At 43.9% G+C, this 19,242-nt stretch overlaps 1 protein-coding gene across 26 annotated transcripts in view; it reads right to left on the bottom strand.

The window, feature by feature from the left end:
• The window catches only part of PPIP5K1 (diphosphoinositol pentakisphosphate kinase 1), a 332,491-nt gene that overhangs the window by 104,222 nt on the left and 209,027 nt on the right, over nt 1-19,242 (bottom strand). For all 26 annotated transcript variants that reach the window (XM_077473361.1, XM_077473337.1, XM_077473343.1 and 23 more), the window contains one exon: nt 2,539-2,629. In XM_077473361.1, coding sequence (XP_077329487.1) covers nt 2,539-2,629 — 91 coding nt within the window. The remainder of the gene's footprint in view (nt 1-2,538; nt 2,630-19,242) is intronic.

The following is a 19,242-nucleotide window of genomic DNA, read 5'->3' as shown; positions in this document are numbered from 1 at the left end:
TCCATTGTAGACCCTGCACCTGTGTGCCTTGTTAGGGCGTGTGCTTCAAGGAGCTCTTGTCTGGAGTGACAACATTTTTATTTTTTTACATTTAAAACAATGCCTAACCTATCAATAGTAATTTCTAACAATTATTATTTTTTAGCCACTTTCCACTCTTAAGCATTTAATTAAGAACAAAGAGTAATGAAGTAAATCTGCCAAGATCAGTCTATACAATTACTGTAGGTACTGTTTTTAGAATAGTAATTTTTGTTTTACTGAATGCTTTATTACATAAGACTCTAGTTATTGTCAGGCAGAAATTCCTGGAAGAGAGCAGAAGAATCAAACAATGTGAACATTTTTAAAATGTTATTGGGACCCTTCCAAAATGTATCACACATAAAAGTATATTATTTAAAATATATAAGAATTAAAATAAAGACTGCATTGACATTTTTTTTAATGGCCAATGAAAATAAAAAGACACTGGGCAAAAGATTGCTTTGCCTCTAAGGCTGGGTCCACAAGTAAAGTTTTTATGTGTTGGAAGGACAACTGTACACATTGACCGAATGTCAGCCGGTTTCTGTGGAACAGGCCGATAATCAGCCCGTGTGTACTTGGCATAAAGCTGGCCCATACACTATAAAGATATATATATATATATATTTTGTTTTTTAGCCCTGCAGGCTGAACAAGGAGCTGTACTGTGACAACCAGCACCTGTGGCTGTGAGAAGATCTAAAGAGTGAGGCTACTTTTACACTGAGGCGCTTTACAGGCGCTATAGTGCTAAAGATAGCGCTTGCAAAGCCCCTCTCCTGTCACTCCGGTGTGAAAGCCCAAGGTGCACTGGCAGGACGCTAAAAAAAAAGTTCTGCAAGCAGCATCTTTGAAGCGATTAAGGAGCGGTGTATAAACTGCTCCTAAAGTGCCCCTGCCCATTGAAATCAATCGACAGTGCTGGCAAAGCGCTGCTTTGCGGACACCTTTTACCCCTTTTCGGCAGATAGCAGGGGTTAAAAGTGCCCCAGCTCCTCAGTGTGAAAGTGCCCTGACTGTTTCTTATTGGATTCAGCCAGTTAGACTGGCAATTTTTCACCAGGCTCCATCCATTTTAAGAATGAGTGATGTCGAGGCAAGAAGCATGCCAATAAGGCCATCCACAACTCGAGTTTCTTCCGGTTCATTAGGAGCCCACAGAAATCCACTCTGCGCATGGCCAGCTTAAGGTCCTTAACCACTTCCCACCCGGCCAATGCATATATACGGCCGGGTGGGAGCCGTCTACTCCTGATAGGACGTTCAGGAACGTCATTCAGGAGCAGCGGGATCGCGCGCGCGCCCGCGCAGCGGCGCGATCCCGATGTGCTCGTGTCACCCGGACACGGCACATCTCAGATCGGCAGGAGGGCTCTGTGATTGGCCCTCCTGATCACATGACGGCCGTGTCCAATCACGGCCGTCATGTGATGTAAACAAACAGCCGGTTGCTAGGCAATCGGCTCTCCTCTCCTCACACGGAAGTCACCGCTGAGGAGAGGAGAGCAGAACGCTGCAGCTGGCTGATGATCAGTGAGTATGGGCTGCTTTTTACTCACTGATCATCAGTGTAGTGTAAACACACAACACACCACACAGTACAAACACAGTCCCCACATATGTCCCCAAAACACACATGTCCCCAAAACATACATGTCCCCAAATAATAAAAACACATGTCCCTAATAATAAAAACATGTCCCCCACATATGTCCCACTAAAATCACATGTCCCAATGATTATCTGCACACATATGTACGTGATCACCTGCACACATATGTACATGATCATTTGCGTACATATGTCCGTGATCACACAAACCAATTATTATACACTTAACGGAATTTTTTTTACCAAAAACATGTAGCAGAATACATTTTGGCTTAAATTTATGACAAAATTTAATTTTATTGGATTTCTTTTCAAATAGAAAAAAGAAAATATTGTTTTTTTTCCAAATTTCCGCTATTTTTGCGCTTATATCGCAAAAAAAAAAAAACGGAGTCGTGAATAAATAACACCAAAATAAAGCTCTATTTGTGCGAACAAAATGATAATTTCATTTGGGTACAGTGTAGCATGACCGCGCAATTGTCACTGAAAGCGCTAGAGCGCTGAAAGCTGAAAATTGGGCTGGGAAGGAAGGGGGTGAAAGTGCCCTGTATTGTAGTGGTTAAAGAACGCAGACTTTAAACGTTAATTGCCTTGTTGCTGCAGTCCGCAGAACATGTTACTAACTGATACACTATAATCGGCATCAACTTCTAAAACCATTTTACATATAAAATCCCTGAAGAAATGTAAAAAAACAAAAAAACTAAATATATACACATGGTTTAAGCTACACTGGCTTCCTAACAGAGGAAAGTTCTCCAACCTTTATAACAGGTCACCTGAGATGTGTTAGCTTTATTGCTCTTATCACATGTGAAGTAAATATTTAAATATAAAACATATACCTACTTGTTTACGATACCCACAATAAAATAACTGAGAAAGGGCCCAACATACCTAGACCACTTTGTTTCAATTCTGAGGTTTGTCTGGGATATGAAGTGAAGAGACGGTAGCCTCCTGACTTTGAGGAGGTTTCTGAGAGTACCTGGTAAAAGAGAAAACAATTTTGACTGATTTCATCTACAGGTCAGCTAACAAAAATCACAACTGTGATTTCTGTCCAAAAAAAAACAAAAAAAAAAAAAAACAGGCCACTTAGAATTGCAATAGACAAGGGATCCAATAGTGTACATTTACAGAGGAAAATAAAAAATAGGCCTTGGTGTTAAGGAGAAAGGCAGAAGCCGGAACAGAAGGAAAGAGAAGGACAGGTTATCCATAACAGCAGTGCTGGTTTTAAGCGAAGCAAGAACTGTCAACGATTCTAAAACCTGGCCTTTCAATCTTCATCATTATGTGTCTTATAGATCTCTATATCAGCAGTGCATAGTCTATGAGTGCTACCTTGGTGGACCATGTGGTCCTGGCAGAAAAATAAATAAAAACCCACACAATAAATATAATTCAAACTTCTTGCATAAAAATATTCTGTAAAAGTGGAGCTGAGAATTTTTAAGCTGAACTCTGTCCTGTCGTGGATTGCTAGGGGTCAAGTCCAGTGAGGTGTTTGCCAACTCATGGACTTAGCTCTTTAAATGTACATACCGCCAGCAAAATGGCTATCACTATACTTCTAGTGTTGTGATGCTCGAGCTTCTAGTCTCAGCTTCAGCAGCTGCAAAGTTGTATGCAGTCGCTCTGCCAGCTTCTGCCCCTACCCAATCACAGAGTATTTTGCATTATGTGAACCCATTCACAAAATGCTGCTGTGAATGAGTAGCATAGAGGTAGAGTGGGCAGAGCTGCCTTTTTGAGTATACTATGTCTCTTCTGTCAGAGCTCCTGAAGTGTAGTGATAGGTGTGCTCCTAGAGCTCCATAAAACTGTCAGATCTTAAAGAGATAAGGTGCATGCCACCTCATGGACTTATTTGACTTAAGGTGGATGTAAACCAGATTCATAAAATTTGAGCTGGGCACATATATATGCATTTTTTTTCTCTCTCTCTCTCTTCAAAGCATTAAGCGCCATGGCTTTCTCCTACTCCGTTCTTCTGTTATCAGCATAACTTCTGACAAGTTCTCCGACACGTGATAAAACCAGCCTGAATTTTGTGCCAGGGTGGGTGCTATAAGTAGATTAGCAGAAAGCTGCTCTACTCACAGCACAGCTCTGAAAGTCTCCGCCCATCTGGAGAGGGGGTGTGTGCCTTTCTTCCAATCAGCTGTCTCCCAGTGTAATCCAACACTACACTGCTACTGCTGAATGAGGAAGTGAAAATCTCCAACAAGATGTGCACTTTCTAAACAGTATATAAAGCTGAAGACAACAGATATACATGTAAAACGTATGTAGGGAGATTTGTTTCATCCCTGTGTATCATCTGAGGCTGATCACTTGACTGGGTATATGTGAGGGTTTACATCCACTTTGATTAATAGTATGCCAGCACATTTTAGATTGGCTGTATTCCTGGAGTTCAGCTTGAATCAGAACCCATGCAGTGCATTGCACATATTGCAATTAATGGATAATGATTCATTTGACAGGTGGTAAGACAGGGGTATTAAACATTAATGTTACTAAACTCATGACCTTTTGGGCTATATATGTTTCAGTTTTACCATCCCGCGTGAGCCTCATATCCCCAGATGACGCTGGTTACAGAGAAACATGTTTGGAGGGGCCTCACACGTAACGTTATTCCGCAAGTTGGCCTGACCTCTTGGACCTGCAGGTTGTTTGTAATGCATGCTATGTAATTCCTTAAACATTGTAAGTGTAATTTTATAATTTTATTAAAATCTTGGTGAAATACTACACCCGGGATCTTTAAACTACGGCCCTCCAGCTGTTGCAGAACTAAAAATCCCATGAGGCATTGTAAAACGCTGACATTCACAGACATGACTAGGCATGATGGGAATTGTAGTTCCTGAAGGGCCGTAGTTTGAGGACCCCTGTACTACACTGTTGACTGTTCCTCTGTACTTTAACTTCCTCCGTAGAGTGGAGGAGAGGAAGCCATCGTGGCTTAGGAGATCGTGGAAAGTTTTCATGCAAGATCGTGGTGTATATGGGCTACTTTGCAGCAAGGCACTTGATCTCAGAGCACCTAGTAGGGAACTCATTTAATCGCTTGTGGCGATTCCTTTTGGGAGCACTTTTTCTTCGGTGGTGAGCGTTTATCATCATTCCTTCACAGCAAAAAAAAAAAAAAAACAGAGGAACTATTGATATTTACTAAATCTGAGCACCTTTTTGCACTTTAGATATATATTTTTTTATAACTTTTTTGCAGTGTATGCACAATTTGTATGTACTTTATTTGCACAGATATGTCAATTTAGGATGAGTTCATCATATGTTTACCCACTTGCCGACCAGCCGCCGTCAATTTACTGTGGCAGGTCAGCACAATCCGGCGAGCTGTTGTAGCTATATGTTGGCTCTACTCGTAGGCACGAGCCCGCTGCACAGTGGGGGTGCCGATGCTTGTGGCCGACGATCACGATGACCGCCGGCTATGAGCAATCGCGAGCGCGAGAGACAGAACAGGGACGAGTGTGTTTAAACACACATTTCCCTGTTCTGTTAGTAGTGACAGATCGTGTCAGATTAGCTAGGAACCACATCTGTCACTTCCTCCAGTCAGTCCCCTCCCCCTTCAGTTAGAAACACATAGCAGGGAACACAGTTAACCCCTTGATCACCCTCTAGTGTTAACCCCTTTCCTGCCAGTAACATTTTAACAGTTATCAGTGCATTTTTATAGCACTGATCACTGTATAAGTGCCAATGGTCCCAAAAACAAATGTCAAAAGTGTCCAATGTGTCCGCCATAATGTCACAGTCCTCATAAAAATCGCAGATCGTCACCATTAGTAGCAAAAAATAAAAATTAATAATAAAAATGCTATAAATCTATCCCCTATTTTGTAGACATTATAACTTTTGCGCAAACCAATCAATATACATGTATTGCGTTTTTTTAACCAAAAATACGTAGAAGAATACATATTGGCCTAAACTGAGAAAAAATTAGCTTTTTTTTTTTTTTTTTAAATTGGGATATTTATTATAGCAAAAAGTACCAAATAGTGTGTTTTTTCAAAATGGATGCTTTTTTTTTTTGTTTATAGCGCAAAAAATAAAAACCGCAGAGGCAATCAAATACCACCAAAATAAAGCTCTATTTGTGGGGAAAAAAGGACGTAAATTTTGCTTGGGTGCAGCGTCGCACAACCACGCAATGGTCAGTTAAAGCAATGCAGTGCCAAATCACAAAAAACGGCCCCTTCACTCTTCATGAATCTTCTGGGGCTGAAGTGGTAAATGTACTTTTATAGTGTCTCTTATGTGATTTATTAACTTATACCTAGCACAAGGACAGCACGCTTTTAAGTACTGGATTTGGAATTAAACGTGATGGTTCCAGTGAAGCTAAAATAATATTATTCTTTAAATATACTTTATTGAAAGGAAATATAGATAATAATATATGTGACCCATAACGGAAATTAGTGACCACATTTAAAGCCTCACTGCTCTACACATTAACGGCTTATAGACGATTGCCAAAGGCATATATTCCTAAACTGTCGGAATAGCATAAGTGCAATAAAAATGGACCAATACACACATTCTGTACATTCTATGCAAAGTGTTTATGGTGCTAAAAATAGACAAATGCTAACCTTAAAATGAAACCTGTGCTCTCTTGAAAGCTACTGAACTGCAGATAGCTGCCTGCAGGTATACGGACATGCCATTCAAAGCACCTTAATGACCCTGCAGAGTGGCTAACTCCAATATGCAAGGGTGACACAAGCTCCTGAATCTGTGCATGCTTGCCTCTGTTCTCTTCCTTGCCTAAGGGCACTTAAAATAACAATTCAACTATCAGGTATGGGAGGCAGGAGGGGGTGGAGTCAAGTACAACTTTTGTAACGATTGCTGCTACTTGCATATCATAGCACCACAGGTGTCCCATTGAATAGATGCCAAAATTTTTTTTAGAACCAAGAACAATTATAAACAAAACATCATCACCAAATCAATTAACACATAAATATGCTGTACACAAAAAAAGGCATCAATGTTTATATACATTTAATGCCATAATGTATAAGAATGCCCTCTCCATCAAATTCTTGTTTGGTTCACCAAAGAAGGTTTGTGGTAATTTAAGGAAACAAGAACTATATACCCACATCCTATCGCCCAAATAGAATGTAGAGAAGGAAGCCCCAGATATCCAACCTTCATTCCCAAGAATCAGAGTACATCAAGCATCAATCATAATGATCTGCCACCTGACAATATTGCCCCAATGGCATGACGGCCATCACAAATTGACATATCCTGGGAGGTGTCATTTAATAGAAAAAGCTCTGACCATGTTTGATCAATGATATCATCTGGCATCCTGCAGATGCCACTGGTTGGTTTACAAACAGAAGCCTCTGATGAAAAATGACAGATCCCTGTTTGGGTGCGAAGACACCCGCGCAAACTGAACGGATGTACGTATTCACGCACGGACGGCCACTTCCACCAATCCTGGCTCACTCCCCTCTATATAAACAGGATCCTGGCCTGACATCAGTGCTGGATCGTCTTCAGCTACTCCTGTAGACCTGATCGTTGCTCCTGTGACCTTGCTCCTGTGACCTTGCTCCTGTGACCTTGCTCCTGTGACCCTTGTTCCTGACACCCGCTCTTTGGATACCCTGTGCTACTATCTCCTGGACTACCTTTGACCCCGGCTTGGACTTCGACTTTGGCTTGTCTCCTGAATCTGTACCTCGTTTGCTTGCACGTTGCCAGACCCTTGCTTGTTCCTGATTACGCACCTGCCTCCTGTTATTGTACCGCATTGCCTGCCAGTTGCCGACCTTGCCTGTTACAGACACGCAGTGCTTCCTGCACACCTGCTGATCTTCCGGTGCCTACCTACGTGACCAGTCAACATCTCTTCTACCGTGAGGACTCAGCATCTCCAAGGTCTGCTACTTCCACCTTCAGGCACCTGCACCCTTTCGTGTCCTCACGCTCCCTGTCCCCATCCTCAGGGGCGTGGAGACCGGAACCGTGCGAGAGGCCACCCTCAGCAGTCTGACTCCACTGTAAGGTACGTGACAGTACGATCCAGCCAGAAACATGGAGTCAGACAGGGGGGCCTCACCTTTGGAAGCTCTGTGCCAACAAATCTCTGCCCTTACCCAAGCAGTTCAAGGCCTGCAGGATGGTTACCATCAACTCGAGCAGAGGGTGGAGACATTAACTCCAAACACTACTGCCTCCCAAGGGGCTACAGCATCTCGGTCCATCAGTCCGGCAACCCCAGCATCCATGCCTGCAATAGTGGTGCCATCCCCGGAGCCTCGAGTTCCTACTCCAGAGCGATTTTCCGGAGATCGCAGCAAATTCCGTGCTTTTCGTAATGCATGCCAACTATACTTCCTGCTACAGCCTCGCACCTTCTCCTTGGAAAGCACAAAAGTAGGGTTCATCGTCTCCTTGCTTCTGGGGGAACCTCAGACCTGGGCCCATCGCCTCTTGGAACAGGCCAGCCCTTTACTTGATACCATGGACTCTTTTCTGGATGAGATGGCTAAATTATACGACGATCCTCAGCGTGCCACAACTGCTGAGGCCAGTCTCCATGCCCTGTGATAGGGTCGCAGACCTGTAGAGGATTATGTGACGGACTTTAGGCGGTGGAGTTCTGACACTCAATGGAACGACGCCGCCCTACGTTACCAATTCCGCATCGGATTGTCCGAATCATTAAAAGACGAGTTGGCCCGTATCGAAGTTCCCAGTTCTTTGGAAGGCCTCATACAGGTATCGATCCAAATTGACCGCCGTCTTAGGGAACGGAGGTCTGAAAGAGTTGGCCAGTTTCGCCCCACTTGGATGTTACCCAAGGCTCCGAATTATCCTCCTGCTTCCACACCTGCTCCCATTTCCGAAGCTCCAGAGCCAATGCAATTAGGGCTACTTCGCTCACCATTGTCTCCTGAAGAGAAGCTACGCCGGCGCCAGAATAACCTTTGCCTTTACTGCGGGGAAACTGGTCACTATGCGAATACATGTCCAAATAAGATTCGTAAGTTCAAAGACTCACCTCTTGTATCCAATGCATTACCTCTGACAAAATCAATTCATATAGCTGTTCCCTTTTCCTTACAGCTTCCAGGAGGAACACTCCAGGTCCAAGCTATAATTGATTCGGGCGCCTGTAGTTGCTTCATTGACCATACTCTCATTCTACAACACAACATTCCATTGGTACCCAAGCAACGCCAACTTTCTATAAGGTTAGCAGATGGATCCAACATCAGATCAGGTCCTATTACCCATGAGACTCAGCCACTACTTGCCAACATTCTATCCGATCACCAAGAATGAATCTGCCTGGATGTCATTTCTTCACCACTCTTCCCAATTATTTTAGGAATGCCATGGCTACAAGCCCATAATCCCCAAATAAACTGGATAACCGGTGAGGTCGTGTTTCGATCCACTTACTGCCTCCAAAATTGTGTCAGGACCTCAAACCACCTGGTTCCGGTCATTGCCTGTTCGGGTTCTACATCTGAGCTCCAGAGGTTGGTCCCAGTCACATACCACAGATTCCTGGACGTGTTTGACAAAAGAAAGGCAGACACACTCCCTCCTCATCGGGTCTACGATTGCCCAATCGAGTTACTACCTGGAGCCGAAATTCCATTCGGGAGGATATTCCCTCTATCGGAACCTGAACTCCTGGTCCTCAAAGAATACATCAATGAGAACCTCAAGAAAGGATTTATTCGACATTCCTCTTCCCCAGCCGGTGCTGGAATATTTTTCGTTGAAAAGAAAGATCATTCGCTCCGCCCATGTGTGGATTACAGGGATTTAAATAAAGTGACGATTAAAAATCGCTACCCCCTTCCATTGATTCCAGAATTATTCCAGAGACTTCGATCAGCCAAAATATTTACGAAACTGGATTTACGAGGGGCCTATAATCTAATCAGAATCCGTAAGGGGGACGAATGGAAAACGGCCTTTCGGACACGTTTTGGCCACTTTGAGTACCTGGTCATGCCATTCGGACTCTGCAACGCACCAGCTACTTTTCAACATTTTGTTAATGACATTTTCAGGGACTTTTTGGATTTGTTTGTAATTGTTTATTTAGATGACATTTTGATATTTTCAGACTCTCTAGAAACCCATCGTGACCATGTGAAACAAGTTCTCCTGAGGTTAAGACAACATGGGCTCTACGCCAAGGCCGAGAAGTGCGAATTCGAGCGACGGACCATTCACTTTCTGGGTCTGGTAATATCAACGGAGGGAATAGAGATGGATCCTCAAAAGGTTTCAGCCATTTTATCCTGGCCACCTCCAACTGATAAGAAAGGGGTACAGCGCTTCATTGGATTCTCTAATTTTTATAGAAAGTTTATTAAAAACTTTTCCAGTGTTATAGCTCCCATCACGCAACTCACCAGCAAACAAAACCGCTTCCGATGGTCCATCGAGGCCCAAGCTGCGTTCGACAAACTAAAAGGGCTATTCACGTCGGCCCCAATACTCAAACACCCTGATCCTGCTCTACCTTACACTCTGGAAGTGGACGCTTCAGAGAACGCTGTAGGCGCCATCCTGTCCCAACGCCAAGGACCTAAATCATTAATGCATCCTGTAGCATTCTTCTCCAAAAAACTAAATACGTCAGAAAAGAACTACGATGTGGGAGATCGGGAACTCCTGGCAATCAAACTGGCTTTAGAAGAATGGCGGTACCTACTTGAGGGGGCAACACATCCAGTATTAATTTTTACAGATCATAAAAATTTGGAATATCTCAGAACAGCTAAGCGTCTCAGGCCCCGGCAGGCAAGATGGGCTCTCTTCATCTCCCGTTTTAATTTTCACATAACCTACAGACCAGGATCCAAGAACAGTAAACCCGACGCATTATCCCGTATGTTCTCTGAAACCGAAGCCTCATCCCCTCCGGACACCATTTTGCAAGCCGGGAACTTTCTGTTAACACAAACCAGTTTTCTGTCACAGGTTCGGCAGTCGTCTCAAGGTGCATCAGTCCCTCCAGATATTAACCTCCAAGAAAAAGATGGTCTTCTCTGGCGAGGAAGTAAACTATTCATTCCTCAAAACCTTCGCACCTCCGTTCTACAGGCTTGTCATGACTATCCCCTGGCGGGTCACTTTGGGGGTCACAAGACGATAAATTTAGTTCAAAGGCATTTCTGGTGGCCAAACCTTGCGAAAGACTGCAGGAACTATGTTAGCTCTTGTTCAACCTGCCTCCGGAATAAGAACAGCAAGAATAAAGCTTGGGGATTGTTGAGGCCATTACCTATCCCTGAAAGACCATGGGATAAGATCGCAATGGACTTTATTGTTGAGCTTCCCCCCTCTGAAGGATTCTCCTCTATCTTCGTGGTGGTGGATCGCTTTTCCAAAATGGCACATTTCATCCCCATGAAGGGAACTCCATCTGCAACCGAGACAGCCAGAGTATTCATTAAAGAAATTGTCAGACTCCATGGAATTCCCGGTGATATTGTCTCTGATCGTGGAGTCCAATTCACGTCAAAATTTTGGAAATCATTATGTGAAGCTCTGGGTATCAAGTTAAATTTCTCTTCAGCCTACCATCCCCAAACAAACGGGCAGACTGAACGCACTAATCAAACGTTAGAACAATATTTACGTTGTTTCACTTTTTTCCCAGGAGGATTGGGCTTAGTTACTACCCTTGGCAGAATTTGCATTTAACAACTCTACTCATTCCGCCACAAACCAGTCACCATTTTACTCCAACTATGGGTTTCATCCCTCCTTCCTGCCAACATCCTTACCGGATTCTCCTGTACCAGCCATCCAGGATAGGCTGAATTTCTTTGTTATCAACAATCAGGTACTTAAAGAAACCCTCTCTAAGGCTCAGGAGGACGATAAAAAATTTTTTGACAGGAAGAGAAGGGGGGAATTGGATTTAAAAATCGGTGATCGTGTGTGGCTGTCAACTGCAAACCTGAAACTGGCGTGTCCCTCTAAAAAATTGGGACCCAGATATTTGGGACCTTTTCCAATTAAGAAGAAAATTAATTCAGTAGCCTATGAACTTGAACTTCCCGGCTCATTTAAAATCCATCCTGCATTTCACACTTCTCTACTTAAGCCTGATGTACCTAATTCCTTTCCAGGTCGGGAGTTAAGCCCTCCAGAAGCTATATTGGTAGACGGGGAGGAGGAGTTTGAAATCGAAGCCATTCTGGATTACAGGAAGCGTCAAGGACAAAACCAGTACTTGATTAAGTGGAAAGGCTTTGGCCCTGAAGAAAATTCCTGCCCAGAGGCTTATACGGGCTTTTCATCGCTCTCAAAGGTCGGTTCTAAGGGGCACCCGGAGGCTGCCCTTAAGGGGGGGGCACTGTCAGGGAACTCACCATACGTATCCCCGTCCCCGTATAGCGACAGTTTCCCTTCGTTCCAGGCGGCATGCGCGGTGTCCCCGTCAGAGGCGTACGAATTCCAGGACGAACGGACGTATGCTAATCCGAACACGTGGACGTACGCCAATCCGAACACGTGGACGTACGCCAATCCGAACACGCGAAGACACCCGCGCAAACTGAACCTCTATATAAACAGGATCCTGGCCTGACATCAGTGCTGGATCGTCTTCAGCTACTCCTGTAGACCTGATCGTTGCTCCTGTGACCTTGCTCCTGTGACCCTTGTTCCTGTGACCCGTTCCTGACACCCGCTCTTTGGATACCCTGTGCTACTATCTCCTGGACTACCTTTGACCCTGGCTTGGACTTCGACTTTGGCTTGTCTCCTGAATCTGTACCTCGTTTGCTTGCACGTTGCCAGACCCTTGCTTGTTCCTGATTACGCACCTGCCTCCTGTTATTGTACCGCATTGCCTGCCAGTTGCCGACCTTGCCTGTTACAGACACGCAGTGCTTCCTGCACACCTGCTGATCTTCCGGTGCCTACCTACGTGACCAGTCAACATCTCTTCTACCGTGAGGACTCAGCATCTCCAAGGTCTGCTACTTCCACCTTCAGGCACCTGCACCCTTTCGTGTCCTCACGCTCCCTGTCCCCATCCTCAGGGGCGTGGAGACCGGAACCGTGCGAGAGGCCACCCTCAGCAGTCTGACTCCACTGTAAGGTACGTGACAGACGTGTCCCCCTGCTTAAGCCAGTATATGTCTGGGCCCGTCTGAGGTTTGCTTGAGAGCATTTGGATGATCCAGAAGAGGATTGGGAGAATTTCATATGGTCAGATGAAACCAAAGTAGAACTGTTTGGTAGAAACACAACTCGTCATGTTTGGAGGAGAGAGAATGCTGAGTTGCAACCAAAGAACACCATATCTACTGTGAAGCATGGGAGTGGCAACATCATGGTTTGGGGCCGTTTCTCTGCAAAAGTAACAGGACAACTGATCCGTGTACATGAAAGAATGAATGGGGCCATGTATCGTGAGATTTTGAGCGCAAACCTCCTCCCATCAGCAAGGGCATTGAAGATGAAACGTGGCTGGGTCTTTCAGCATGACAATGATCCCAAACACACCGCCCAGGCAACGAAGGAGTGGCTTCGTAAGAAGCATTTCAAGGTCCTGGAGTGGCCTAGCCAGTCTCCAGATCTCAACCCCATAGAAAAACCTGTGGAGGGAGTTGAAAGTCCGTGTTGCACAGTGATAGCCCCAAAATGTCACTGCTCTAGAGGAGATCTGCATGGAAAAATGGGCCAACATACCAGCAACAGTGTGCGACAACCTTGTGAAGTCTTACAGAAAACGTTTGACCTCTGTCAACAAAGGATATATAACAAAGTATTGAGAAGAACTTTTGATATTGACCAAATACTTATTTTCCACCATAATTTGCAAATAAATTCTTTTAAAAATCAGACAATGTGATTGTCTGGATTTGTTTCCACATTTTGTCTTTCATAGTTGAGGTATACCTATGATGACAATTACAGGCCTCTCTCATCTTTTTAAATGGGAGAACTTGCACAATTGGTAGCTGACTAAATACTTTTTTGCCCCACTGTACAGTGTGCTCGAGACCTGCATGGCATCAGCGATTTGCTGATTGCTGGTGCAATGCTATACAGGCTTATCCTTTAAACCTAATACCTGCCATGTTTCACCCTCATGCCTGCATACTATTTCTGAGGTACTGCTATTTCTCACAAAAGTTAAGTGGACCTTCACTCGAACCTTGGGGGATCAAGTATCTTTTTTTATTGGTGCTCACTTCCACTCTCTCAGTCCTCGCCTAGGCGAGGATGACTTCCGCTCGGTTGGTCCCAGGAGGCTGCAGGACCAGTCTACCTGTACTAATATGTATCAAATGCATGCAGAGTAGGGAGCTGGCTGTGAGACATCAAGAAGTGACAGCCAGCTCACAAAACCAAGTTGGTGGCACAGAATATCAAAAGCCCTGGTAAGAATTTGCTGTGGTGAAGATAGCACTGGTCTCCATGGGCTGATAAATATCAGTTTCTGAAAAGTACAGAGGTATTGTATTTGTATCTGCGGATTCTCATTTTTGCTATAACCGGGCAATGTTTCTCTTTAAATATATGTTCAACAGCAAATAACAAAGGTTTAGAACATGGACCAGATGGTATACACCCATGGGTCCTAAAGGAATTGAGCTCTGTCATTTCAAAGCCATTGTTTATAATTTTTAGGGAATCTTTAATGAGTGGAATGGTACCACTTGATTGGTGTAAGGCAAACATGGTGCCTATATTTACAAAGGAATCAAAGTCTTTACCAAGCAACTATACACCTGTTAGTTTAGCTTCTATAGTTGGGAAAATAATGGAGAGAGTTTAATAAAAGACCACATAGATGAGTTCTTGACCACATGGGTTCATGAAAGGCAGAAGTTGTCAGACAAATCTGATTTATTTTATGAGGAGTCAAGTAAAACCTTTGACAGAGGGGTGGCTGTGGATGTGGTATACTTGAATTTTACAGAAGCGTTTCACAGTTCCCCACACATGGCTCATGTAAAGGTTAAGTCTACAGGATTGGAAAAATAGGATTTTTATAACAGCTTACCTGTAAAACCCTTTTCTTGGAGTACATCATGGGACAGAGGGCCATAGTTATTAACTTAATGGTATATAAGCACCTTCAGGTGATGGACAGGTAAGTTGTTATAAAAATCCTATTTTCTTTATCGTACATCATGGGACACAGAGCCATAGTTATTCACTCAATGGGATGTCCCATAGCAGTGCTATTGAGGGAAGGGAGAGACAACACACAGGGTACCCCCAGACTTGAAGACTTATATTGCTGCCTGCAGCACACTGCGCCCCAAGGCGATATCCTCATGCCTCCTTACAGCCACCTGATAAAATTTGGCGAATGTATGTACTGAAGACCAAGTTGCGACCTTAAAGATCTGAGCCATGGAGGCCTGGTGACGCATTGCACAAGCACTAACTGACCTGGTAGAATGCGCCTTGACTTGAAAAGGGGGAATCTTATCCCTTAAATCATAAGTCTGAATTATAACTTGCCAAATCCACATAGGTGGATTTCGACGCTGCCTGTCCTTTCTTAGGACCCCCTGGCAGAATAAATAAGACATCAGTCTTCCGAATCTGAGCAGTCATCTTTAAACAGACTTTGACTGCTCTCACCACATCAAGACAATGTAGTGACTTTTCTTCCCTGGAACATGGTTTTGGAAAAAAACATGGCAGGTCAATATCTTGGAGACTTGGCCTTTAATAGTACTAGTAGTAGTAGCTAGAAGATCTATGTCCAGAGTCCCCCATCTTTGGCAAACAGCTCGGGTGAAGAGACCATTCCCCTGGAAATAACTGCTGGCCACTCAGGTAGTCTGCCTGCCAATTCTCGACACCCAGAATGAAGAATGCCCAAGTTACAATATGGTTCACCTCTGTCTGTGCTGCAAGACCCATCTGTCCTGAATTTCCTCTTGCCAGAGTATTGCAGAAGTCTTCCCCCCACTCTAATGAGGGGGGGGGGGGCGCCTCTTTATAATGAGGCTGGGGTCCAGCCCTGCAAACAGAGGCATTACAGGCAAATCCTTGTGCTTTGAATACGAGGCCCGGGTACCATCCACCTCTGCCACCACAGTAGCACTTTGGATGGATCCGGTCTATGGAGGTTGTGGCATGATGAATGATGTGGCAAATTAGGTTTAATATTGATCAATGTAAAGTTATGCACTCAGGGATAAGAATATGCATGCATCATACATACTAGGGAGAGTACAACTGGGGGGATCCATAGTGGAGAAGGATCTGGGTGTTTTGGTAGATCATAAGCTCAATAATAGAATGCAATGCCAAGCTGCAGTTTCCAAAGCGAGCAAGACCTTTCTTTTATTAAGAGAAGTAAAGCATGCAGAGAGAGCTATATCATCTTGCCCCTGTACAAATCATTAGGAAGACCTCATCTGGAATATGCAGTTCAGTTTTGGGCTCCAGCTCACAAAAAGGATATCAGGGAACTGGAGAAAGTGCAGAGGAGGACAAGCAGGCTGATAAGAGGCATGGAGGAGCTCAGCTATGAGGAAAGATTAGAGGAACTGAATTTATTCTCTCCTGAGAAGAGGAGATTAAGGGGGATACGATCAGCATGTATAAATACATAAGTGGTCCATATAATGAACTTAGTGTTGAGTTATTCACTTTAAGATCATCACAGAGGACAAGGGGGCACTCTTTATGTCTGGAGGAAAATTACATCTCCAAATACAGAAAGGCTTCATTCAAAGTAAGAGCTGTGAAAATGTAGAATAGACTCCCTCAAAAGCTAGTTCTGTCCAGCTAAGTAGACTAAAAAAAAAAAAAGGCTTGGATCCTTTCCTAAATGTACATAATATAACTGGATACTAATGTTGACAGGTAAAGTTGATCCAGGAAATATCCGATTGCCTATTGGGGGAATTATTTCCCCTGCTGGAGCAAACTGGATCATGCCTTCCTGGGTTTTTTTTTTAATCTTGCTCTGGATCAAGTGTGGGTATAGAATTGTGCATATAGGATTGAATTTTTTTTTTGTTCAACCTTTCATTGGTTGAACTGGATGGACTTGTGTCTTTTTTTCAACCAACTTATGTAACTATGTAGGACAAATGCTTAAAGTGTCATTAAAGACAAAACTTTTTTTTCTTTAGTTTTGGATAAAGTGGACAGGGAACTTCTGTCAGGTATTATTGCTGTCTGTGCCCCTGTTAGAGAAATGTATCCTCTCTACTTGTCCTGTTTATCTGTTTTTATCATTGAAAGTAAAAGAAAATCCCAAATTTTGGGTGGACATCAGGATAGTAACAGGGAAATCTTCAAATGGGGACACTAGTTCTAGTGACCCTAGTGGATTCCCTCACTTTGGAGCGATTTTCTCTCACTTTCTAGTTTGGCTATGGGACTCTATCCAAAAAGGCCTTTAGTGATGCTTTAACAATAGATGGGTTCAGTCTCATTAACCCAAACTTAAAGCACAACTCCGGGTAGAAAAATAAACACTCCCTTGTAGTGGGGTTGTGCCAGCTCCATTTGCCCAGGGGAGAATAGAAACAGTTTTACTTACCCTATCTTCCGCTCCCCCACGGTCCGGTAGTGGACTTTCCATTGGGGTCCTCATGCCCAGAGAAGAGCTGCTCTGGTCTTGATGACATCAGGACAATAGATCAATAGAGCGCAGGGGGTGCAGAAACTGCAGGGAACAGAGGATCAGGTAACTCCCTAGACATAAACAACCAATCCTTTTGATGCGGGCACACTGCCTCTGCAAGGGATAATTTTTTTTTTTGCCTGAAGTTTGGTTTTAGAGGAGAAGTTCACCTTTTGGAACACATTACATGTTCCACCTGTATTTGGTGTGGAACAGGTAACATGTTCCAGCACTACAGCCTCTCCCCAGTGACAGCGGGCGGGCATCTTCTTTGGGTGCCCCTTGTCACTGCCGTGAAAAATACGTGTGGAGCCCACATTTTGTAAAGCGTTGTGCAAACTGTTGGCGCTATATAAATCCTGTATACTAATAAAAATAACAAAACAGCCATCTGTCAAAAAAAACTTAAAACAATGAGGTAAGAAAGTAACCATTTTTATGCAAAACACTCTGGCAAATGCCAAAATGTAATTCATTCAGCTGGACAGTCAAAGTAGATGAATAGCTACTCTATGTGGTGGTTACATGTTTTAGCAGAACAAAGAAAAGCAAGCTGACACCCAGGTAAATCTTAGTTTACCAATTGCACTATAGAATCATGCACAGTTTAACAGGAAGTTAACTTTGATGTTGGCCCTACATAATAACTATTTTTACAAGGCAGCCATACAAGAATACCAAGACTATAAAGGAAAGCTAGAAATAATTGAAAAATTACACTCATCGGCTTAGGAGGTGGAGTCTAGCTCAATGGACATGTCCCACTAGAGCTCTGCTCTGAAGAAGGAGAACCGCTAAACAAAGACAGCCCGCCAAATTATTTCTTACAGAAACTCTGTCTGAATATTCCTGTGAGGTGAGAGAATCATTTGGACTAAAAATGATATTGGGGGAGCCTGGAATACGTTTAAAAATACCCCCAGAGGAGGCACTCAGGCAAAGACTGCAGTGAAAATGGCACCAGTCTCCTCAGCTACAGGCACAATCACCTCAGCACAAAGGATAAAAACACAGCGGTCTCAGCAAGTCTCCTCCCAAGAATCTGACACTGAATTATTTCTGTCACAGAAATCTTCACATGAATTACCTGCATCCCAAAGCCTTATGAAACAATTTGAGAAGATGCTGAACAAAGAATTAAGAATTACCTCAGAACAAATAACCAGTAACCTGACTAAAGAAATCATATAATTGGGAAATCGCACAGCTGCGCTGGAAATTAACGTTGAAGAAATAGAAAACTCAACATTTGAATACTTGAATGAAATAGATCTTCTTAAGGCCGGGTTCACACCGCTGCGATGCGGGAACGCCGCGAATCCGCGGCGGTTTCCCGCATCGCATTACTCCCGCCGGCAGTTCACACTGCCCTATGCGGACGGCTGGGAGTGTCAATGAAATGTTAATGACACCCCCAGATCCGTCCGCATATCGCAGTGCGATCTGCCGACTCGCACAGGAATCGGATCGCATGGTGTGAACCCCCATGCGATCCGATTCTGTTGCGGACCAAAAAAAGGGTCCCGTGCGAGTTTGCTGCGGGAGCGATGCGAATTCAGCCATACTATCTGTATGGCTGTACTCGCATCGCTACGGAGATCGGATGTGATTTGCGGTGCGAATCACATCCGGATCTCCCCCCGCAGCAGTGTGAACCCGGCCTAAAGAAGAAAACATTACACTACAAAATAAACTGGAAGATTGTGAGAACCATGCAAGAAGGTCCAATTTGCGATTCAGAGGCATACCTGAATCGATCACTGACTTATCTGCCACAATAACAGCATTATGCCAAGAATTGCAACCAGGAATACTAATTGAAAGACTGGAAATGGACAGGATGCACAGAGCTCTCATGCCTAAAAAAGCAGATGGACCCCCACGTGACATCATAGCAAAGTTCCATTTTTATCGCACAAAGGAACAACTCTTACTTG

Source organism: Lithobates pipiens, unplaced genomic scaffold (assembly GCF_037356315.1).
Source record: "Lithobates pipiens isolate NorthernLeopardFrog02 unplaced genomic scaffold, aLitPip1_a1.2 Scaffold_8, whole genome shotgun sequence".
NCBI lineage: Eukaryota > Metazoa > Chordata > Amphibia > Anura > Ranidae > Lithobates > Lithobates pipiens.
This window is presented reverse-complemented; position numbering and strand designations above follow the sequence as displayed.